Raw genomic sequence first — 24,401 nt, forward strand, 5'->3', positions numbered from 1 at the left:
TTTCCATATTCCATATTCCATATTCCATATATTTTGAACAAAGAGCTCCAACGTGTGAATTCTGTAAAGTGTGCGATGTGAGCAAAATATGGAAATAACATGAAAATCGAGCCCCAACATGAGCGGTTGCCGCGAAAATTACCCCAGGGGATTCGCCCAGGTCCGAAATTATGACACCTTTCTGATTTATAAACTTTTAGTTGAAAATACGATTTTCTAAATAACTTGGGTGCTTTTTAAGATTTTAGAAATTTTTTTTATGAAAACGTTAGGTTGAATGTTCGAATTCAGCTTTGTCAAATAAAATAAGAATCGATTTTTTCGGTCTCTGAAGGTGGGGAGTAACCATAAAGCTGCCATAAATATAGTAAAAGTCAAATCAGACGGGTTAAAACCCAATTATTTGAGTTGTAGTTACCAGTGCTAACCAGTCAGACTTAAGAAAATATCCTGGGAGAGCAAGTGCATTAACTTTAGTATTGAATTAAACCTACAGTTTGCAACACTAAAGTTGCTGAAGTTTTACAGTTCATCAGGAGATTTTAGAATCTGGCGATTTCTTTAAATGCTTCATTACCAAATTTTAACACAAGTAAAAAACCTTTGTTTCACACTGTTTAAGAAAAATAAGTAAGTACTCGTGCTCCTTATTTTAAATTTGCCACGCGCTGAGTACTCGACCGATTGCAAGTCTCACTCCCGTTTACTTCTTATAATTTTGCACAAATCAGTCTTGTCACAATTTCTTATTATATGATAAGCTGAATTGTTTCTTGATTATTTTTTACTTATGATATATTGGAGGAGGTCACCATTAATAGGGATTTGCAATTGCTTTTCATCATAAAAACACACTTAACAAAATTTTTTAATCATAATATTGTATATTAAACAATTTCATTTCACGTTGCCGTGGTTCTGTACAATAATAGATCACATAGAACGTCGAAATGCATGTGGTAAGTATATCGGTGACACACATGGCTGCGCCTCGTGTGCCACTTTTTAGTTCTTATCACATAATGACGTAAACAGTGATATGTTACTGAGCAGACACCAAGCAACACAAAATAAAATTGTTAAATATAAATATTACGATAAAAAAAATGTTGTCAAGTGTTTTTTTTGTTTGCTTGTCTGTTTTATTTTTCAGTTTAAAGGTTCAAGTTTTCAAGGTTCTACTCATGCATTCTTGACATCAGCTGGTGGGAAAAAGGGGCCAACGCTCAGGTTCTTGCCCGTACTGGCCTCCCCACAATGTACACGCTGCTCAGACAACCCAGACTAAACTAGCTTGGCCATGTGTGCCGTGTGAAAAACGGTCGGATCCTCAAGGACATCTATGGTCAACTTGCTTTGGGCAAAAGACCCTAAGGCCGCCCCCAGCTGATATATAAAGATGTCTGCCAGCGCAACATAAAAGCTCTGGATATCAATATAGAGATCTGCGAGGACACTACTGCAAACCGCAGCAGCTGGCGCTGCTTGCTCAAGAAATTCGACACCGACTGAAGGAGGCCTACTATTAGTACTCCACAACTACTCATGCTGAATGACCAGGTTATTCAATGTCAACATGTACAGTTCAAGAATAATTAGAGGACAGTTTGTCCTGCTGTAGTAGTTGTATGTCTTGATATCTCTCTCCATTATCTTATTATAAAGCGTCACGAATAGGACAGGCAGGTTAAACATTAAGTAGACCCCAACGATGAAGGACACACTTTTTGTCAACCTCGTTTCTCTTTGCCTCAGCCTTTGACTCCGTTCGGGCAGGTTAGAATTGGCAGGTTGCATTCGGTTTCGATTTTAGCGCAAATTAAAAAATGATTCCCATATTTGCCACTGCAGCGATAAGAGGTGAACCAAGCCACCAAATGCATCCCTTTTGAAATCTTGTTTACACCGACCCACTGCAGACTTGTGAAAATAATATTGAAAACCCAGATAAAAGCCGTATACTTCGTTATTCGTATGGGGGAAAATATAACGTTGTACCTTGCCCAAAGAGGAACTGCTACGAACTGCTCGTAATTGACAGTAGCTAGCGTCATAAGGGCCACTCCATAACAAATGTAGAAAGCATTTGCATACAAAATTTTGACAAAGCAGGGAACGGAACGATGCTGATTTTCCATGAGTCGGTACATGATGTAACCCGGCTGAACTGCAAGACCAACAAAGACATCCGAGAGGGCCAAACTTGCGATCAAAAGGTTCGATGGTGTTCGAAGCCGAATTATGATAGCAGCGCAAATTAAAAGGTTGCAAATGACAGCGAGAGAGGCTGTTACTATATTGATTATGGCTGTTATAAGGTTCATCGTGTAACGCTCAGATACGTGGTCAAAAAACGGATCGGGCAGGTGGAAAGAAGAAAACGGTGGACCTTCCATCGAAGATTTGTTAGCCACGAGTTCCGCAAAATGTCCGTTAAGAATCGCTGATGTTATTGTATTCTGATAAAGCTAGATGCAAAGTAAATCCATTAGACAAAACTGTCGAATTTACATTTGGAACCTTTCTAAAATAGGTCACAGCATATAAGTGTAATTCTCTAGGCTAAAAAAGGTCATTTCGCTCATGGAATGTTCTCCCGCACTTTGTGATACCCGTCGCACTATGTAATACCCATGAATTTGTAATAACAATTGTCGCACTGTTTTATACAAAAGCCGTCTCACCTTGTAATAAAAGACTATCCCAAGTTTTAAGACCGGTAAGATAGGTAGTTGCACTTTGTGATGACACTTGTCGTGCATTTTGTTATTAAAAGAGTAAAAAACACAAAACCTTTTAATAACGTAGCTTAAGCAATTTAGATATCTTGATTAGATCTAAGTGCTGGTTACGTAATCAAACATGGTAAATTTGCAATACGGGTAAGGAAAAGAAAGGGCCGCACTTCTGTTGTAACGATAGGATTTTTAGTCATCAAGTTTGTATGATAGCGCTAAAAAATATATAAAATTCAACGTAGAAACTGCGAGATTTTGCTAAGTTCAGCATGCGTAAACGATACCGGTCTCAATACAGTTAGCCGCAAACAGTTGTTATTAGATCAAATCTGTAATTGATGTTAAACTGTAACCGTCACTGTCATGATCCTTTGTGTAGTTGTTATCCACCTGAGCTTTTTGAAAGTAATTAATCTTGTAAAAAGGGGAAATTCCTATTTAACCAATCGTCGTATTGGATTACGTTTTCCTTTAGATAATTCATAGCATTGCCTAATCTTTTGTACCTCAGGCTTAGATAGAGCTTTCTTTGGGAGTATCGGAGGTCGAAAAATAGTGAAAAAGGAAACCAGTCAGCTTAGTGGTGCTTACACAATAAATCCACGTTGGAGCCAATTTTATTGTAGTTAGTCATTGTCTCGAGGATAGTCAACAGCCGTAATAGATCCCGATCTTCCCGCAGCCAGCCAGTGCCCCAGGAAACCCTTTCCCAATAGAAGTTTATCGAGTTGTTCCCCGCCTTTCAGTTATTTGTGAAGGCAAAAAAACCTGTTTTCACACTGCTCCTAAATCGGTGAAACACCCCTTCGAATACCGATCTTTTAGGTTCTCTGTGCCCATCTTTGAGAAAAATGTTTAAAGCCCTGACATAGCGAGTTTTCTGTTACATTCAGCTCTTTCTTGAAAGCATGACTAAAGCAGCATATCCGATGATCTTACCACAACCTCTACATCCCCATCCCAGTGACGACTTTAAGGCAATTGAATGCTGAGTGTCGCTGTGCTTTAAAGGAGATGAAAGTGTGTGGGAGAATATTCCGTGGATATCATGTCATACAATAGGCATTCGGGAAGGTCACACATGTTTCTAGGCAAATGTTCGCTACAGACCTATTTAACACTACGAAATCATTTTCAAGACAATGAAGAAGTTTTGATCCTTCCGCTGGAGTTTTGTTTTCTATGAGTCTCCATGTAATATCTGAAAATGCTTTCGCTGCAATGAATGCTCAGCAGGGATTACAGCCGCGGTAATCAAGCAACAGAAAGAGGCAGGAAAATAAAAAAAACACCTGCCTTAGGAGGACAGAACCTCCAACTACAGCATAAACCAAACCATAAGAATTCTTCGGGATATAGAACATCATTTTAATTTTTAAATTGGAAACGTTTAGTGATATCACCTCAAGTCATAACGGAAGTCCCACATCGCGTGGTGATAGGTCTTGCCCAAGGATATATTCGCACTTCCTCCTTTTACCATCAAAGAAGGTAACTGTTGTGTATTCATTTGGAGGAGACACTCAATGCTTAATTGCTTTCTATATTTATTGTCTTTATTCATGGATTAGCTCTTTAATAAGCGAGTACAACTATGTTATTTGATTAAAGTACTTTCACATCACTCAGTAATCCTTGATATTACCTGTATTGGTAAAAGTACTCTTTCTATGTTCTCAACACACTATAATTACTACCATAGTGCCTGACTTGGCTCTCGCAAAAAAGTTTAGCAATAAAATTGAAACTAGTATCTCCCTTTGGAAGTAATGGGGAAGCACTCGACTATTTTGCCCATTGTTCGCTTCCCGCGTGCTCTACAACAAAACAGTGCACTACAGGGGCTTCTTTAATTTATAATTTTCTGTTTCAAGTTACGTAATATCAAAAAACCGAGTGTGTGCATGGGATTAAATTGAGTTAGATTGGTGCCCAATAGAAACCCTGCACGTTATCATCGTGTGTAGAAAATTGTTTAAATTTAATATTCAAAATGCCAGGGGCCTGAACTGGAAGAACCACACTTTTTAAATGATAAAATACAACAACTTTTTTTTGTAACTTGATGAGTTTAAGTCGGGTGACAGCACGTCATTGCTTTTATGGTGCTAGTAGTAATATGCAAAGAAGTTTTGCCTGTTTCAAGTTACGTAATGTCAAAAAACTGAGCGTGTGCATGGGATTAAATTGAGTTAGATTGGATGTTTTCTACGAGACGGGCTCTAAAATATGCTTTGGGGATATGGACGGTAAACATTTTTTTGACTGCTATGGAATGGGCTAAAATAAATAAGGCTATGAGAGGTATTCATCTAACTCTTTGGTATCTTTGCCTTCTTGCCTCAACTGCGACCCAAATTGGCATTTTAATGGCAAACATACAACCACTACAGCTGAACAGAGATGCTGGCTTTTCTAAACTCCTGCTCAAATCCATTTATATGTTTCTGGAAAAAATATAGAGATTCTTCAAAGAGTTAAAGATCTCCTGAAAAAAATTGTTTCCTAAAACACATTTTGTAAGCAAATTTGTATAATATTTTGTTCTTTCTTTCATTTCGCCCAATGTTTGGTTAATATCTTGACTACTGATTTTAAGTGTCATAATAATTTTCAAAACTGGCGGCAAACGTCAATTTCAAGTTTTACACCTGCTATTTTCAGAACTTCTTCAATTAATGCAAGCTTTTTCATCAAAACCTCAGGTTGTTAAATTGCGCCTCATGACAAGTACTAATTCAGGTTATGGATCTTTGTGAGAGTACACTATTTATAAAAAGGCCGTTTCCCTTTATAATAAAAAACTATCCCAAATTTTAAGACTGGTAAGGTAAGCAGTCGCACTTTGTAATGACACTTGTCATGCATTTTATTACTAAAAGAATAAAAAACACAAAACTCTCTCAATAACGTAGCTTAGGCAATCCAGATATCTTGATTAGATCTAAGCATTGGTTACGCACACATCGCGTGGTGATAGGTCTTGCACAACGATATATTCGCACTCTCTCCTTGGACCATTATTTTCAAATAAGGTTATTGTTGAGTATTTATTTGAAGGAGATACTCATTCCTTAATTGCTTTCTATATATATTGTCTTTATTCATCGATCAGTTTTCTAATAAGCTGGTACATTGTTGCTCGATAAAAGTAATTTCAAATCACTAAGTAATCCTTGATATTTTTAGCATTGGTATAAGTACCCTTATTATGTTCTCAATACACTAAGTTATCACTACAATGCCTAGCTTGACTGTCGCAATAAAGTTTAGCGATTAAATTGAATCTAGTATCTCCCTTAAGAAGTAGTGGGGAAGCATTTGACTATTTCGCCCACTATTCACTTCTTAAATTCTCTACGACAAAACAGAGCACGGCAGGGGCTTCTTTATTTTATAGTTGTATGTTTCAAGTAATATAATATATATTTACATAATATCAAAAACCGAGCGTGAGCATGGAGTATGATTCGATTGAGTTAGATTGGTGCCCAATAGGAACCCGGCACGTTATCATCATGTGTCGGAAAATGTTTAGATTTAAAATTCAAATGTCAGGGGCTTCAACAGAAAGAACCACATTTTACAAATGATAAATTAGAAAACCTTTTTTTTAGAACGTGACGATTTTAAGTTGAGTGACAACACGTCTTTGCTTTTATGGTGCTAATAATAATGCATAAACACGTTCTTCCCTTAACCAGTGAGAAGCAATAAAAGTGATGCATCATGACACAAGGAAATAAAACAAAGTTTTCGGTTTACAGTCTGGCAGCAGTTAGTTGTCATGGATTTGAATATTTCCTCTCAGGATTCTTCTTGTTTTCATCTTCCTCATCCGTTATTCGATTTAGCCTCTGAGCGATTCATTACAAACTTAATAACAGCCATCATCAACATCGTTACCGCTCCATTCTCTTTTATTGCCAACATGCTGATCATCATCGCCATTTTTGACTGTCCCCGTCTACAAACTCCTTCCAATCTATTGCTTGCGACTTTAGCATTGTCAGATGCATTTGTCGGCCTGACAGTCCAACCAGGTTATATCACCTACCGGCTTATGGAAAATCAGCATCGTTCAGTTCCTTGTTTTGCAAGACATCTCTACAATTCTGCATTCTACGTATGTTTTGGTGTTTCTTTCATGACTCTAACCGCTGTGAGCTATGAGCGCTTTGTGGCTGTTCGTCTACGTGTCAGGTACAACGCGATGTTTTCTACGAGACGGGCTCTAAAATATGCTTTGGGGATATGGACGGTAAATATATTCTTGACTGCTCTGGAATGGGCTAAAATAGATAAAGCCATGAGAGGTATTCATCTAACTCTTTGGTATCTTTGCCTTCTCGTCTCAACTGTGACCCAAATTGGCGTTTTTGTGGCCATACGAAGACACAATCGACGAGTTAATAACCAACTTCAAGTGGATGAAAAGCTACAGAGACAAAGAGAAGTGAAGCTGGCGAAAAAGATATTGACTGTGGTTGTAATTTACTTTAGTTTGAACTTTCCCGTTCTATTTGTGACATTTTATCATCAGATATTAGGGCAAAACATTCAAACATACAACCACTACAGCTGGACAGAGACGCTGGCTTTTCTAAACTCCTGCTCAAATCCAATTATATGTTACTGGAAAAAGAGAGAGATTTTTCGAAGAGTCAAATATCTCCTGAAGAAATTAATTTGCTAAAACACATTTTTATTCTCATTTTTTGAACATTTTGTTTTTTGTTATTTTTTCATTTCGCCAAATGTTTTGTTAACATCTTGACTACTAGTATTTAAGTGTCATAGTAATATTCAAAACTGGCAGCAAACTTCCGTTGAACGTTTGACATCTGCTATTTCATAACTTCCTAAATTACTGCAAGGCTTTTCATTAAAGCCTCAGGTTGTTAATTTGCGCTTCATGACAAGTACGAATTCAGGTGATGGATCTTTGAGAGAGTACACAACGCCTTCCAAATAACTTCAATTCAATGAAAGCTCGAATTTTCTTTCTTTTACCGCCGCATTAGCATCGCAGATGATCAAACTTTACGGATGAGTTTCAAAAGGAATATTGACAACGTCAGATGGTTTAAACGGGAGGAACTTTCGGGTCGTAACTGTTTGCAAATAACAGCCGAATTTTTGCGTAATATCAATGATTAGTATTTTGAAAGGTAGAGGAGAAGATGGAAGCGAGGAAAAATGTTTGACACCACCAACCACAACAATAATTTATATATCGTAAGAAGTCTGTTTTTCGGTTTTGCCGTAGTACTCTATACATAGAACGAGAGCGCGATTTTTCTATTGAGGCAGGAAAAACAAAGAGACTACACTTTCATCCCAACTAGCCTGTTTCGTGGTTAACTCACTCTTCCGGGTATTTTAATTGCAATAATATTCGTGACCATCGTTGATATACTACAAAATTTGCATAATTGATGTGGCGATAAATTTAGATGTTCAACTGTTACGTGCGTAGCAACGCGTTGTTTCTGTGACAGCGCGAAAACACAGTTTCATTAGAGCTGTTTCCCTTCAAAAGAACGTATGTACATATATATTCCAGAATAAAAGAATTAAATGCAAAAGTCTCTGCATGTTTGGAAAAAGAAGTTAATAATTTTGATCTCACAATCACTCAATGTTGCGGGTAAAGGCCATCTCAAAAGCTCTTTAAGGGGTTTCTGAAGAAAATGTTAAACAGCGTTATCCGTGAGTGGCAAATGAAAATTCTGACAGCAATGCTCGGCGAGTTATGAAGAGTTGACATTTTGCGCATTTGCCCTTCGCAAAGAGAAAGAGAAAAACATGGAGAAAAGTTCTTATTTTCTAAATAAAGTATAACACTGCTTAACGGGTAGGTTTAAAACTTGACTTATTATCGACTAAGAGTTGGTAAAGAAGATGTGTGGCTTCTACAACGAAAAAAAAAGTTACGTCTACACTTTAACACCAATACGATTATATGCGTGGATTTATTTTTCTATTTCAGTTTTGTAGTGTTTCCGGCATAAGATCTTGCAAGCATTACCTGCTTGTAATCATTTGGAAAGCTAATTTATGAATATGTTAATTAACTCTATTTTTAAAATATTCTGGTTATGCAGACGTAATGCAAAAAGGGCTTAAGCAAACCGAAGAACAATTGATAGACATAAATGTCATTTTCTACTCTTGATACATGAGCGGGCGGTACTATACAAATCCTCCGATCTGATTGGTTTCAAGAGCGGGAAGTATTTTCCCATCAATGTTTCGGTGAAGCCTCTCTATTTAATTTGCCTTACCTCTGTTTTCTTCGTTAAGTTTAAAAATAAAGTAAAGATGTTATCCACCAGCTTAGGTTGATCCTTATCGGGAAGAACTGTGTCCTTTGTCTTGAGTACCGCATGGTATCCAAGACGTCGGGCACAGTTTTCCCGACACGGACTTCCCGCCTGGTGAATAACACATAATTGTTCTTCAGTAAAACTATCAAATCTCGCATCTTCAAATTATGTGTTAGAGCGATTAAAATTCTTGAAAGGTGAAAAAAAAAACATTATTTTGCTCCAGAACAAATTTCCCAAATTCCGCCGGCCTTATTGAAATAGATAATAGAACAGCACTTAGATGCGTATCTCATTGTTGTATCTCAAAGTTCAGTTAGTTACTATTCCCCACAGAAAGCAACCATTTTTCCAGCATAGAGGAATAGATATAGCGTCTCTGACTTTCCGTTTTACTGGATAAGATCGCTCACAATAAAGAAAGGGAAATATTGTTGTGTAAAAACGTAGTATAATTACTTGGAAGTTTGTTTACAATAGGGGAGGGTAAGGCTATCTGGTCGTCAAGGTAAATCCAGTTTAATTTAAATAAATCACAAAGAGCTGTATTTTTGATAAATTTGATCGATGAGCAGATCGTCTTTTCCGATGTACCTTTTCTAAAAGTATTTCTTTTATTAAAGCGCGCGTAGAAACGTTTGAAGAATTCATAATGTGTCATTATGACTACTTACAAGCTAAAATACGAGTAGCCAATGTCAAATTTTCAACACTGAATAGAATAGCAACCAACTGAACGAAATTAAATATTAACAACTGCATCATTCGGAAATAGATAAGGCCTTTAAATGCTAAGCACGCAATTACACACTCCTGTTTAGGTTTTAAAACATTAATAACAAATTGAAACGCCAAGAATGGAATGATGTATTTCCAATGTCCTAAAACTACAAGTACAGAATATTTTTCTATCTTAGGTAATAGGCTGATAGTAAAATTAATAACTTATGAATCAGTCGAGTCCAAGCTCCTTTTACTGCTTCTAAAGAATCTATATATTCCCTTAGCTCCGGTTGGAGCATAGGCCATTAACCACTTCCGTCCTCCATCGGGTTCTGTCCTGGGCAAATCTTCCTAAAGTGGCCCAAGTGTGGCCCCAGTTTCTCATTTGGGACTCTACACCTCTTCTCCAGGAGTTCCTGGGACGACCCCTCTTTCTCTTGCCCTGGGGGTTCCAACGTAGTGCCTGCCGGGTGATGTTGTTAGCCGGTTTCCTTAGGATGTGACCTATCCATCTCCACTTTCTCTTTGAGATCTGAGTTATGATTGGTTCCTCGCCTGCTAATTCCCACAGCATCTCGTTCGTTACCCTGTCAGTCCAACTGATTTTTAAAATTCGCCTAAGGCACTTATTGACGAAGGTCTGCAATTTCTGGGACGTTTGCTTAGTTGTTCTCCACGTTTCTGAGCCATAGAGGAGGACTGCTTTGACATTGGTGTTAAAAATTCTAAATTTGGTTCTCCGTGAGATGACATGGGAGGACCACACTTTCCTCAGCGTATTGAAAGTTACTCTGGCTTTGTTTATCCTGACCTTGATATCTTCATCGGAACCTCCGTCAATGCTGACTACACTGCCTAGGTAGACAAAAGATGTTACTTCCTCCAAGATGGTATCCCTCATTTTAACTGGTCTGTTGTTGGTGCAGTTGACCTTCATAACCTTGGTCTTATTCACATTCGGATGCAGGCCTAACTTGATGGAATTAGCTGTTAGCCGTGCTGTTTTGTCCTGCATTTGTTGGTTGTTACTTGACACCAGGGCGATATCATCAGCAAACTCTAGATCTTCAAGTTGCTCCAATAAGTTCCACTGGATCCCATTTCGCTGTTCTCTAGTTGTTTCCTTCATGATCCAGTCCATAGCAAGTAGAAACAAAAACGGTGCCATCAAACAACCTTGCTTGACCCCAGTGTTGACCGTGAAGCTATCTGACAATCCACTAGCATGAAGGACTCTGCAAGTCATCTTATCATAGGAATTTTTGATGATTCGAATGAATTTCCCCGGTATGCCATAGTGTCTTATAAGGCACCAAAGAACACTTCTATCGAGGCTATCAAAAGCCTTTTCAAAGTCGATGAAATTAACGTAAAGAGAAGTGTTCCATTCAATTGACTGCTCAATGATTATCCTAAGTGTGGCTATTTGGTCGATACAGGAGTGGTCCTTCCTGAAGCCAGCCTGCTGATCTCTCAGTGTAACATCCACAGCCCCCTGAAGACGAAGCAGGATAATTCTGTTCAGCACCTTCCCTGCCGCTGACATCAAGGATATACCTCTGTAATTCTTGCACTCCCGGCGGTCACCTTTCTTTGGCAGTTTTACAATGTAGCTCTCGTTCCAGTCCTGGGGCATCTCCTCCTCTTCCCATATCTTTCCAAGCAAGTCATAGAGGATATCTGCTGATAGGTCGGGGTCAGCTTTCAGGGACTCTGGAGGTGTGTTATCTGGGCCAGCTGCTTTCCCTGACTTAAGCATCTTGATAGAGCGCACAATCTCTATTTTGGATGGCTTCCCGCAGTTCACATTCAGCTCAGCTGAAGCCTCCGGTATTATTGGAAGTTCTGGCGGGGGAGGACGATTGAGGAGATCATTGAAGTATTGTGCCCACCGCTTAAGCTGCTCATCTTCCCTAGTCAAGATATTACCTTCTTTGTCCTTTACTTGGCTGCTAGTCTGTTGAAATTTACCCGCCAACTTCCTGGTGGTATCATAAAGGTCCTTCATATTGCCATGTGCTGCAGCCTCTTCTGCCTTCGTCGCTAGGGTATCATAATATTCCCTTTTATCTTGTTTGATCTTACGCTTTACTTCACTGTTTGCTGCCTCGTACCTCTTGTGTGCCTCTGCCTTTTCTCTCCTTGTCCTGCTTCTGTTGTACTCTTCCTTCAGATGTTTTCTTTTGCTGATAGACCCCATGGTTCCTGGTGTAATCCATTCCTTGTGCTCAGCTGTCTTGGTCCCTAATACTTCTACACATGTTCTGTTAATACTCTCTTTGATGTCACTCCATTCATCCTCTATATTCAGATCTTGTAGGGGCTGAAATCTGTTAGACAACGACAACCGGAAGCTCTGTACTGTATCACTATCCATGAGGAATCTATAAACACCACAAATCTTGTTGCTTCGTCGATATACCCTTTATGTATGGTATGGTTACGACCACAGCCACTATACCATACATAAAGGGCATATCTAAGAACATCTCACGCATCCTACAACCATTCAATATTCGCGTCGCTCACAAACCTATTACCACACTACGTCAGTTACTGATTGACATCAAAGACAGAGACGAACCGAGGAACAGACAAGGAGCAGTATATAAGATCAATTGCTCCGATTGCCACGCCTCATGCATTGGTGAGACTGGCAGAAACCTCGCAACTAGACTGACTGAACACAAACGAGCGACGAGGAAAGGCGATGTCAACAATCACATTGCTGAACATCACTGACTTACGAACCATACTGTTGACTGGGACTCTGCGCAATGCCTAACCTACAGCACCAACTACTTTCGACTACTGACCCAGGAAAGCTGGTTTACTAACTTGGAACAGACTCCCCTCAACAGGTGTCAACCACTACCGGCACCATACAAACGACTCATCCACGACATTGACATTACAAACGAACCGAACAGAACGACCTAACTTCACTAAGTGCATTCGACTAACAACAACCCTTCACTTGACTCTGATGATGACTTCCGCTCAGGTTGTCGAAACGTCAGTCACCACTACCGACAACAGTCCTTCTCAGGACTACACTCACCCGGACGATCAAACTACACTGTTAGAAGTTTTTATAGTTATCTATTCATTAATAAAGTTTTAAATAAAACATTTCAAGTAATAATCAGTTATATGTTACATATCTTATTTATTATTAATCGCATTTAATTGTTATTTTGTATTCCAATTATCATTATTTTTATTATTTTTATTTTATCTTTAGTTTATTGTAATTATTATGTTACGGCGCATTTGAATATATATACATAGAATTTGCGCGTTAGAAGTCAATAAATTATTACTATTATTATTGTTATATTTGTCTGATCGTCCACGTGAGAGTATTCCTAGCAAAAAAAACATTTGTCGGCTATAGTCAGGTACGTTTTTACAAGCTGAGAGCAGTCACGAGAGCGGTCATCGTACGCGTCGGTGTAAAGTGAGTCCAGAGAAAGTTATCAAGTAATAAAGATAACCTTTAACTGGAAAAATAAGGGCTTTTAAAATCATACTTAAATTGGAAAAATAAAGAGGATTAAAATCACACTTGTTCATCCACAATCGTGAAACTGTGATGTTGAGTGGAGTCCTATAGCGCATAGCTGTGTTCATTAGTCCATGGAGTAAGTTGGAAAGTGCGAAAAGGACTTGTGCCGTTTTCCGCACAATCCTCTCCTCAGACCAAGAGTCTGGACAAAACCGACAGAAAATAGTCGGTTGCAGCAACTCGAATCGACAACATGAGCAGAAGTCACCATCAGAACTCATCAAGTGAGGAGTTAATGGTCAATCCAATTTGGTGGCTAGATACCGTGCTTGCAAGCTATCAGTTAAAAAAACACACAAACTACAGAGTCAATGTGTGCAAAAATGCATGCTTTTTTTTAGTGGGTGGGGAGGATTGGGGTAAAAGTGACACTAGTTGTTTTATAAGGTTTCGTTTAAAATTTTTTGAGAAGAAATTGCCATAGGGCTAGCCAAAATTGATCCAATAGCGCATGCCCAGCCAACGTTTTACCGCTACGTTGTTTCCCCTTCCTCACGCACGTCTACATAACCTACGCCCATCGTGGTGTGGGCTCAGATTTAGAGCTCCGCACCAAGCCACCATTGAGTGGTGGAAAAATAATTTTCAGTGCACTTGTGTTTAGGATTGATGATGTCATAGAATCCAAAATTATCTTCGTGCTCCAGGGCACCTGTACTTGGATCCCAAGAGCAACCGTTTTTTCCGCTCCAGCACGAATCAGTATGCATATGTTGGGTATCTCGCTGCACAAGCATCCCCGAACAATTAGTGCAACTTCTTCCTCGAACTGAGATGTACTCGTACCTCAGACAGCTATCTTGATTGACAAATGTCAGGATGTCCGTGTCTTGGAGAGTAGCGCGTGCGTAGTCGGTGAAATTAAGGCCTGACGGGAAATTGCACGTCACTCGCCAGTGCGTCGAGTTGTGTCGGATGTTGACCATTGCTTGGTGGGATAATCGATAATCATTCCAGTTGAATCTTGTTTCGTTTCTCGGAAAGTTGTAATAAAAAGGCTTTTGGTTGTAAAAATCCTTATTTCCTAAAGAGAATGACTCGATGAGAGTCCAGACTTTTCCGGGTTTCGAGTCAAAATCACAATAACTCTGAGCCGTATCATTAAGCTTATACACGCCTGACTTAGACTCTGGTTTCAGCTTTAAATAGGATAGGCATGAATTGACTCTTGGATCGAATATCTCACATCTCTTTCCCTGGTAATGCTGTGGACATGTGCAGTTGTATTGTTTCCTGATGTCATCGCAATTTTCTGCGCATGTGCCTCCATTAAGGCAAGGTTTCGATTGACAGCAGCCATTCAGGCATCTGCCATTTTCATGAAAACAAACACGAACAGCAATAAAATTAAAATTAAAATTTCCCTGAATAGAATTAGGAGTCGTTGTTCTTTTTTTGTCTTTTAAAAAATGAGTATTGCAACGAAAAAAATTTTCAAAGAAACTCTTCATTTCATACACGGCGAATATTTCGAAGCGACTCATCCCCGCCATGAATCATGAGAAATGGACTTCCAGTCAATTTTGATTTGATCATCTATATTTTCCAGCTTTGAAAAAGTCTTCGAAATTTTATTAAAAAACCACTCTACAAGAAGAAAAACTTACCCTCACGCCGTTTTGCTGTACATGATACAAAAGAGTTCCTGGTCTTTTCGCTCGCTTCCCGATGGCTCCATCAATGTCCGTGTCCAGAAGCTCACATATTTTTCCAATGAATTGAAACGCAATGCAGTCGCAGTGTTTAGCGCAGTGACGAAAACACTCTCAGGGGTCCCGCTTGCTTTCAGCCTGAATTGTATGATTTTCTATGCTGAAGTTCTCCATGAATATGTTGTTGATGTAGATCAGCGGTGTTTTCATTTGGTTGCTCGCCGTAGTAATTGGAGGGATTAGCAGAAAAACTGTCCCAAAATTGAGCCATAGAAACGTGAAATACAAATCCATCTTACTCTAAAAGAAATTTAAATGAAAAGGTTGTCGTTCTTTCGAATAAATGTAGAATGAAAACTCCTTGACAGCCTGCTTTTAATGAAACTGGAAGCAAATAAACAATGAATAGCATCTATTAGTAAAAAATAAATAATCGGGTATTTGTAACGGACATTATCTTTTTCGAGAAGGGAGAACTTTTTAGCACGAAGCAAAAATAAAAACTACGGAGTCCTTAAGCACGAATTTCCACCTCAAATGAAAGCAAATTCTTTTTGTAGTGGAGGTCATATGTTTCATCTAACACGTAAAAAAGTCGTTTAAAAAAGCTTACTGAAAAAAAAACACATATATTTGTTGAGAAAATATAGAGGCATGTTAGCAAGCCTTTGTTAAAGTTTACCTTTTAAGTGCGATTTCTTTCTAGAATTTCTGTATCTTCCGAGAATAATACACACATACAACAAAAAAATTTAAGATTAGGCGATTTTCGGAAATCACGAGTATTTCTCAGGCTAAAGGAAGAAATTGATCATTACCGCCTAGTGAAAAACTTTTGTTAAAAAATTATGGAACAAAAGACGCAAATGATGAAGCCATTACTGATCACGGAGACCACTTCAGATCAAAAATCTTTCTTGAAGGTTTTTTCTTATTATCTTAATTTCTGAACTTTCCCTGGTGTCTTTGTTTAAAATATGTTTTCTATTAAAGCTCTGAAATTATTTCTAAGAGGCTTGTGATCGATAGGCACAACGGAATTTTCCAACTTTACAGGCTTTGAATCAACTTTTCCTAGATGCAAAGATAGGAAAGCAGTTTTCGGTTGCTGTGGTAATCCTGGCACTCAGAGCACGAGCGACCGATCTTAGACTTAACCCTCCGTTTTTAAATGCCTCAAAACACTTTTATAAGGATTTAAAAGGAAGCCTTTAATTCACATTAAAGCTGCTTTTACACGTACGGAGCAATGTTGCCTGGGCAATCATACAAGTTAGAAAATTGTCAACCACATTTGATGATATGGCAGTTTACAGACAAGGAAGAACTTGCCATGGGAAAGCAAATTGGGAACTAATGTCAAGAAAGCTTTTCAATATAACAGTATTTTTTAACACTTTAACCAAGACAAGTAAGACGTGCAAAATATGTATTTCTCATTTAGCGTTATACTTTAACTGGTGCTAGAAAGTAACAAACGAGCTAGAGTTTTGAAGGCGCGCGTGAAAACGAAAGCGCGCGCGAGAACAGCACGCATGTTTTTTTTATTGTGCACGTTCGTAAAAAGTTAAGCTGTCTTTAACAGTACAGTAGCAATAGAAAAAATGCATTTTTAAAAATTTTTTCTATGGCTACAATTTACAAATAAAAGGATTGTGCGCTCTGATGTAAAATACAGATACTCGTCATAACAAACAAAACCGCTTTCTCTAAAAAACTCTATTACCATCAAACTTCCTGTAAAATATGCGTTATTTCTGTCCCCAAACTGACATTCGATATCTTTTATCTCCTTGAGGCAGGTGTATTTGAAATGGATAATAATTTGTGGATAATAATTTCAAGTGAAAGGAAATGGAATTTAAAACATGATCAAAGATTTTTTCTTTTTTCAGCAATGATGCTACCATTAGCCTCAGTATGCTGTGAGTTAGCAGGAGAAGGCTCTATAATCCTGCAAGAAAACAAATTGAAAACAAATATTTGGCTTCAGTTGTCATGTACCCTTTAACTTTGCCAAAGGAATATTTTTTTTAGATTAAATCGAGATTCATGTTTACAATTTAGCCTGTTTCATCGGAATAACTGCCATATACTGCTAATTCAGGGCGTAAGAACAAACTTGTATCACGACAAAGGAGTATCACGTGTCCTACGGAGATTTTGGAATATCAACTTTTACTACGATAGGGAGTTAATACAGGCGTACAATAAGAATTTTAAGAACATTTTGACTGTACTCATATTCAGATACAAATCCTGGTGATTTCTGTGCTATAAACGATCCCTCATCGACTTAACAAGCGCAAGAATTTGTCAAGGATGTTACCATGAAGTCAAGAAATGAAAAAATTTCTAGTCCCGTTTATCATATGCGAAGTTGAAAAACAAAAGTTTCCAGTAAGTAATAAAAAGCCTTATAATTTTTTTCTTGTTTTTTTTCTTGTTTTTTTTGTTTTTGTTTTTGTTTTTTTTTTTTTTTGAGGATATAGCCCTAAGTTCATTTTGAGCGATTTGTTCACTTGTCGTAGGCTAATAAATGATAAAGTAAACAAAGCCCTCGTTGTGCGGGGCTCATTTATATAACATTTGTTCAAATTAATTCAAATTTAGACGCATGCAAGAGTTCAGGGAAATTTAATTTTTTTTATTATAACTCGTGCATTATAGATGAAAGAATTCTTCTTAGGAAGCTTTAATGAAATGTTTTCAATACAATTGCTTGTTGTAATAACTGCGAACGAGAGAGTCACGAGAGAAGTGCTTTTCGTAAACGGCTACATGTATGTCGGACTCATGCCACTCAAAATAACGAAAATGTCTTAATTGAGAAGGCGCATCATTCTTCCAATAGCTCGTAATTTTGTTGTCTCCGCCGCTTTCATATGACGCTAGTAAGTTAATCGAAGAAAAAGTGAGACGGGCATAATGTTTGACCACAAACCTAAAAGGAATTTCCGGATACAATGAACATATTCTCTGCGGCAAAGACTAGAACTGCTTCTAGATCGAGAACTTTTTTTACTTTTCTTTCTTCTCTTCAAGAGAAGAAAATTTTCAAATAAACAATAAATAGGGTTAGTATTTAATAAAGAGGATTTCAATTTTTTTCCATTTTAGATATTCGAGTGGGTTTTACCAAACGACACAAGCCACTTTCATGCTACACGAAGGTGCGAGAGTCAAATGAATTTGCACTTGACTGTTTCATAGGTCACTCATTTTACTACTTTCTTATGATATCATAGCCTACGATAGAAAAACTCTATAGTTGTAATTTTGGAATATTCTAAATACATTATTCAGTTCCACGTATTTAACAACTGGTTCATGCTTAACGTGCGTATACTGATTGAGATGCGCGGGTTATTAAGCCAGTAAACCGATAAAAAGTGCAGTCTGTTGCTTTTATGATATAAATTTTCATTTTTCGTTAGTTTACTTGCGCATGAATTTTTGCAATATCTCGGCTACTATGTAAAGAGATACACCGTGGTGGCTTAATAAGAATCAAGTACAGTGTAACACTTCCTCCCAAGTCACGTTTTAATTCAATGTTTTCCGTGACGAGAACTTTTTATTTAATGCTTAAAAACTTAAACACAATTACACAATCGCGTGCTTGGCAATTAAAGGCATTATACAATTTCCGGTGAGGCCATTTTTTAACTCGTGAATTGCGCGCATGCGCAAGAGCGAGTTATAGATAGGATGTGGGGAATAGCATCCGCTCGCTCGCTCGCTCGATTCCTGTAAACTTTTTTTCGATTTTAGGCTTTTGAGTGCATTTGATAGTTTTTGACGAGCAATAAATATACGAAATGGCGACCTTTGTTGCTAAGAATAGTGGTGGGGTGAAAAAGAAGCGAATGATGATCTTAAAAGAGTGTTTTTTTTTTTCGTTTTAGTTTCAACAAGCGGCGCCAGCGACTGGCAGGCATGCTAGGATTCACACTGAAATAACAGAACAACCTTCGTTTTTCATAAAATTGTAATTCACAATCCTTGAACTTGAAAACAATCCGAAGATTCATTGAAAATATCACTTACTGCGAAGCGCACGGAGTTTACAGATGTTCAAAAGCTTTTTCTGTTATGGCGTGAGATTGAGGACAAAATCGATCATTACGTTTTTCCAACCTTTTCTTTTGAACCAGAAACAAAAATGATATACGTTTAAAACACATGACATCATCCACCCTTGTCAAATGTAATAGCATGATCATTTCAATTTCAATTACTTTGTTTCTTTGCTACATTAGCGAACACTGAACTACTGCTTGTACTTTAGATACGACAATCAACCACAAAATTCCCTAAACCAGATAACATTAAACATAATCCAAAAAATCATGTGTCAATTCACGAGTTTGCTCGTAGAGCACTTTGATTAAAATTCAATTCTGTTCAGCGGGTTGCCATTCTATTCAACACCGATAAATGACATGGGTTGATTTGGCTGTCCTCGTCTACGAACTCCCTCTAATCTGTTGATAGCTTCTCTGGCGCTTTCTGATTTGTTCGTATCCCTAACAGTCTAGCTCGGATATATCATATACAGGCTTTTGGAAAACCAGCTTCTTCTAGTTCCTTGTTTTGTGAGGATTATGTATCATCTGGCCTTTTTCAGTTGCTTTGGAGCATCTTTTATGACTTTGGGTGCTGTCAGCTATGAGCGTTTCGTGGCTGTTCGACTGCAAGTCAGATACAATGATTTCTTCTCTTCGACACGAGTTGTGAAATATGTTCTGATCATATGGACCCTAAATATTTTGTTAACTGCTCTAAGATGGACTTCTATTGAATTCGCAGTCGAAAACATCCATCTCATGGTATGGTCAGTTTGCTTTCTCGTTTCTGTAGCTACGCAGATTGGCGTTCTGTACGTCGTGCGAATACAGCGTGAATAAGTCCAGCCGCAACTCCAAGGCGCTGAAAATTGCCAGAGACAACGAGAGGCCAAGCTCGCGAAAAACATATCTATCCTCGTCGGAGTGTACTTGATTTTGAACTTTCCTGTGTTGTTCACTTTAATATATGATCAATTATTGAGACTAAACTTACAAACTAACAACCACTACAGCTGGACGGAGACGCTTGCCTTTTTAAATTCTTGTACCAATTCATTAATATGCTATTGGAAAAATGTAGAGGTGCGGCAAAAAGTTAAAAATATCTTGAAGAAGCTGGTTTGTCAATAAATACCACGTTTACCGGAAGGTGCTAAGAGTTTGTATCTGGCTTTTCAATTTATATTTATTTATTGTGTTTTCTAATTAGCTAAAAAGTATTGTTACATCATCTGCCACTGCTAACTTTCAATTGAGAAGTGACCTTTCTATAGTTTTCTATAGTTCCTAAACCGAACATGTTTGGGTGTTGTCGTTTCTGTTGTTTGTTATTCTTGTTATTTTAATTAAGAATTTGTCAGGGACGAATCACTCACTTGGCGTGGGAAGTCATTTTTTAATGCTGCTGTATTTTACGCAGATCCAAAGTGCTCGAGAGTATGCCAGTAGACCAGAAATGGAACTAAAAAATCTCTTTATCCCAAAGGACTTAAAACCCCAACCGAGAAATGAATAATATATGCAGAAAATGCTGTCTTCCAAAAGAAAAATACTAATTAATTGATAAATCATAAGAAAAAAGTTCACAGGATCCATTTTTGCCGGAATTTATTATCCAATCCCTTGTTGCCGAAGGTATTTTAGAAACAGACTATAGTGATAAACTGGCATCTTTATTACTGAAAGAGTGCGTCCTATTAATCAGCAACTGCATATCCTTTTTTTTCCTTTTTTTTTCCCAGGTGACGGTTACATGACGTTTTCTGATTTCATTAAAACCATGGAAGAATATAAGAAACCCGACGATAAAGTAGACCTTATGATGGCATTCAAGGTGTTTGACTGTAATAACAAAGGCTACATTGAGACGAAAGAGTTGAGAAGAGCTTTCATGAGACTAAAAGGAATTACTAAACAAGAACTTGAGGAACTTCTGGCGACTGCAAATCTTGAAAAAGATAGGCACGTATACTTTGAAGGTACGATGTGCCAGCTTAGCTTTTGATTGTTGAAACGTAAAGTCAGATAAATACTCGTAACATGACATATATGATACTAGACGTCTAACAATCAAAAACAGCGACGACTTTAAAATCTTAAGTATGCTTGTTTCCTAAAAACTTTAAAAATGAATTGAAATGCTCTATGTCTCAGGAAGTTTTGATCATTCATTTTCAAACAATCATTTCTCTTTCCATCACGTCTTTAAAAGCCTTCCGAATTCTCCGAATATTCCGGTATTATTTTGACATTCATGGGAACACCCTCAACAATACTACTGGAAGTCATTCAGACGTTTTAGAGCTTTGGAAATTTTGAGAGAGAAATCTAATTAAATGACTTTGAAAAGGTTTGAAGTTTTGAAGAATACCATCATACCAAAACGTCCTATCAACAACACGCGAGGTATTTGAAAAATTACTTCTTATAGTCCACATACAGAGTCTTATAAAACATTGAAGGGATCGCCTTCATACTAAGGCATATGTGGACAAAATGATCTCTCATTTTGATCGTAAGTCATAATGAAGCATAAAAAAATTATTAAACACAAAAATTTACCCTCTCTCTTCTTTTGCAGTCCCCGAGAACTGCCCAATTCCATTATCCTTTCACCCGATTGTCTTTCTTTTCCTTTTCAGAATTTTCAAGGCTGTTAGTACCACTAATCAACAGAGACCTGGACATAATTTGCTTGTAATAATGCCCTTCTGTTAAAGGGAGTAATATAAGATTCTCGAATCACAGAACGGCTAGACCATCTGTGAATCGTTTTGTTTGGCAAAGATCAGTTTTTTCAATCAAATGCGGCGGCGCCGGCAGTTTTGGAATCTTTAGCGTTTCCGTCGATATCAAAAGAATTACTGGTCATCGCTCATAATGCACATAATGATATTTGGTGAGCCTGTACAAGCAGATTATGAGCTGAAAATTTATATACTTTGTTATTTGATTAGGATGAAGCCCAAATAGATTATCATGCAATGAAATCGAGAGCGAATAATGTAATTGCTGTCGTAAAAATGTATTGGATGCTTAGAATTTAAAAGCAATACAAGATTGAAAATTTCATCAAGTATCATAAAATGTGCAGAGAAAGGCGCGTGTGGTGATTGGTCAAAACGAGTTCATTATATTTCCATAAAGCACGCGCCCTACGTCGCGCGAGTGCACTGTTAAGATATGATGCACGCAGCCTAGTGCTAAATGCTGTGGTAGTAGAGCTAAGTATACATAAGTTAAAGAATTAAAGGGGACGCATCGATTCTTTGTGACTCTGAGTTTCGCGCCTAAGCGCTCGTCAGATAAAACACGTGGAAAACAGACATAGTTTGATGCTACTCTGGTTTGCAGATTTAATGAAAGTAACCGAAGAAGTTACAATTCATAGACCCAACGTTTCGACACTCCTATCTAGTGCCTTCATCAGGGGTGATCTAAACGCTGCAACAAGAGGTCCTATTATATGATCACTAATTAGGGGCCTTTTTTCTAACGAGGTGTAAATAGGCGTCAGGAAGCAAACCGCCATCGTCACGATTTAAAGGAGCGTGGGCGGGGTTAATATGCCAAGCCTCCAAACAAAGGCGCAGGTGGTAACGCCGACTAGTGGTGATAATTTTAGAATCATCCCACCCAATTGTATGGTTAGTTAGGCATGTATGCTCCAATAAAGCTGAATTTTCCTTTTTGCAAAGGAAAACCGCTTTTTGGTGCTCTTTTAACCGTGTACCAAACTGACGTTTGGTCTGTCCGATGTATTCGTTGTCACAGTTATTGCAAGGAATAGAATAAATGACGTCCGTTCGTTGTTCTTTTGTGACATCAAACTAGCATCAAACTATGTCTGATTGTCCACCTGGTTCCCGTGTGAACTTTAATATATTACACGTAAAAAAATATCGTATTTTTTCACGTGTGTTGATATAACCAATCAGCTGCTGACAAGTCACTCGCCTTTGGCGCCACCCGGTCAGGTTGATGAATGACAAAGCCCTCACGATTCTCAATACAAGTTGTTTCTCAAATAACACTAAAACACTAAAAGAACCGTATCGCTGACAGACAGTGAGGCTCAAACTTTCCTAGAAGGGGAAGAAAACCAATATACTAAAAGAAAAACCGAAAGTTACGTATTCAGTGGCTTTGGTGTTAGCATTTCTCTCGGCTGAGAATTAAGACAACTGGAGGATTTACCACTGGCCGATTTTGGCTGTTTACCTGAAAGACTTCTTCTTTCGGTAAGGTCAAAGCCAAAAAAAGAGAATCTTGTAAATTGAAAATTACGACCGTTGTTGATATTGTAGTCATGATTCAACATATTTTTCCATCTCAAGAGTTAGCGCCAACGCACTCTACGATTGTTATTCAGGGATTGTCGATTCATTTATTTTCAGTCATTAATGAAGCCAGCTTTTTTTCTCAGTAAAGGGCTATTGTGTTTATATGATAAACAAACTAATACATGGTTGCATGTAGATATGGAATTTCTCTTCGCGTGTTAAACTCGACATGTCACTCGTTCGCTGCGCTCCATATCAACGCGCGCCCATGTATTATTCTCTATATATTTCATGTAATGTGAAAATGTACATGAAATATACATACCTTTTGATTTTTGTATATGTGTGTATATATATATATATATATATATATATAATTATGTGTGGTTTTTTTTTTTTGGAGTCAATCGCGCTCAAGCGAGAATGCCTGAAATTAAAAGAAAAAAAATTTATAGTGGTATATTTTAAATCTCCTTCTTCCACCAATATGAGCCTATGAGAAACTAAAAAAAAAAACAATGAAAAGTTGTAGACTTAATCAATTTCCCTCATTTTAGTTCAGAAGCAATTGAAGAGTAAAATTATTGTAGACCTTAATTCAGAAAAAAAATATTCAAAGATTTAAAAAAAGTAATTAATTTTTTAGCCATGTGAAGTTTCAGCTGCCTCGAGACTTTAAACAAAGTAAACTTTAAAAAAGAGATTGATAAGTGCAGATGAACAGTATGAATCTCGCTTTCTATTATGTACAAATACTTCTGTCCTTATTATATTTTGCATCCAAATATAAAACTGTTTTTCTTTTGGTTTGAACACATCAAGCTGTTATTTTTTAAATTAAAAGCTATCTCAACCTGTGTGACGACGCTTCCTTCAGGGAAAATTAAAAGAAAACCATGCTTTTTCATTTCGAAGCCTTAATAAGCCCTGAGAAGCGTTTTAAAACCCTTTCCACGAAGTCGAAAGTCTTAAAAGATTAATTAAAAGAACTTTGTTGTCAACGAGAGTATTGTTTGAATAAAATATGTTTTTATGTCC

The 24,401-nt window shown here is 37.7% G+C and overlaps 4 protein-coding genes and 1 pseudogene across 4 annotated transcripts; 3 read left to right on the top strand and 2 right to left on the bottom strand.

The window, feature by feature from the left end:
• Positions 1-1,751: 1,751 nt before the first annotated feature.
• Positions 1,752-2,592, bottom strand: LOC149037393 (histamine H2 receptor-like). Its single transcript, XM_089186317.1, has one exon. The coding sequence runs from the start codon at positions 2,394-2,396 to the stop codon at positions 1,752-1,754; it is 645 nt and encodes a 214-aa protein (XP_089042443.1). The 5' UTR covers positions 2,397-2,592.
• Positions 2,593-6,472: 3,880 nt separating this feature from the next.
• Positions 6,473-8,326, top strand: LOC113679636 (adenosine receptor A2b). The gene has a single exon (XM_027196602.2). It carries the CDS (start codon positions 6,526-6,528, stop codon positions 7,432-7,434), a length of 909 nt encoding a protein of 302 aa, XP_027052403.2. The 5' UTR covers positions 6,473-6,525; the 3' UTR covers positions 7,435-8,326.
• Positions 8,327-13,645: 5,319 nt separating this feature from the next.
• LOC149037394 (uncharacterized) lies at positions 13,646-15,389 on the bottom strand. Its single transcript, XM_089186318.1, has 2 exons — positions 15,128-15,389; positions 13,646-14,680 (listed from the first exon to the last, which is right to left on the bottom strand). The coding sequence occupies exons 1-2, from the start codon at positions 15,302-15,304 to the stop codon at positions 13,898-13,900; spliced, it is 960 nt and encodes a 319-aa protein (XP_089042444.1). The 5' UTR covers positions 15,305-15,389; the 3' UTR covers positions 13,646-13,897.
• Positions 15,390-19,464: 4,075 nt separating this feature from the next.
• LOC149037395 (uncharacterized) lies at positions 19,465-20,211 on the top strand (annotated as a pseudogene).
• A 616-nt stretch (positions 20,212-20,827) lies between these two features.
• LOC149037396 (calcium-binding protein E63-1-like) lies at positions 20,828-23,817 on the top strand. The gene is made up of 2 exons (XM_089186480.1): positions 20,828-21,059; positions 21,723-23,817. Exons 1-2 carry the CDS (start codon positions 20,834-20,836, stop codon positions 21,779-21,781), a joined length of 285 nt encoding a protein of 94 aa, XP_089042606.1. The 5' UTR covers positions 20,828-20,833; the 3' UTR covers positions 21,782-23,817.
• The last annotated feature ends 584 nt before the right edge of the window (positions 23,818-24,401 follow it).

Source organism: Pocillopora damicornis, chromosome 11, assembly GCF_964200805.1.
Source record: "Pocillopora damicornis chromosome 11, jaPocDami1.2, whole genome shotgun sequence".
Lineage (NCBI taxonomy): Eukaryota > Metazoa > Cnidaria > Anthozoa > Scleractinia > Pocilloporidae > Pocillopora > Pocillopora damicornis.

What these genes read in the sequence shown, in the direction of transcription:
- LOC149037393 (XM_089186317.1), bottom strand. Translation starts at nt 2,396, where the DNA reads ATGGAAGGTCCACCGTTTTCTTCTTTCCACCTGCCCGATCCGTTTTTT.
- LOC113679636 (XM_027196602.2), top strand. Translation starts at nt 6,526, where the DNA reads ATGGATTTGAATATTTCCTCTCAGGATTCTTCTTGTTTTCATCTTCCT.
- LOC149037394 (XM_089186318.1), bottom strand. Translation starts at nt 15,304, where the DNA reads ATGGATTTGTATTTCACGTTTCTATGGCTCAATTTTGGGACAGTTTTT. An exon ending in CTGAAAGCAAGCGGGACCCC is followed by an intron (nt 14,681 to 15,127) that starts TGAGAGTGTTTT and finishes CGTGTTTGTTTT; the next exon opens with CATGAAAATGGCAGATGCCT.
- LOC149037396 (XM_089186480.1), top strand. Translation starts at nt 20,834, where the DNA reads ATGACGTTTTCTGATTTCATTAAAACCATGGAAGAATATAAGAAACCC. An exon ending in TAGGCACGTATACTTTGAAG is followed by an intron (nt 21,060 to 21,722) that starts GTACGATGTGCC and finishes TTTCCTTTTCAG; the next exon opens with AATTTTCAAGGCTGTTAGTA.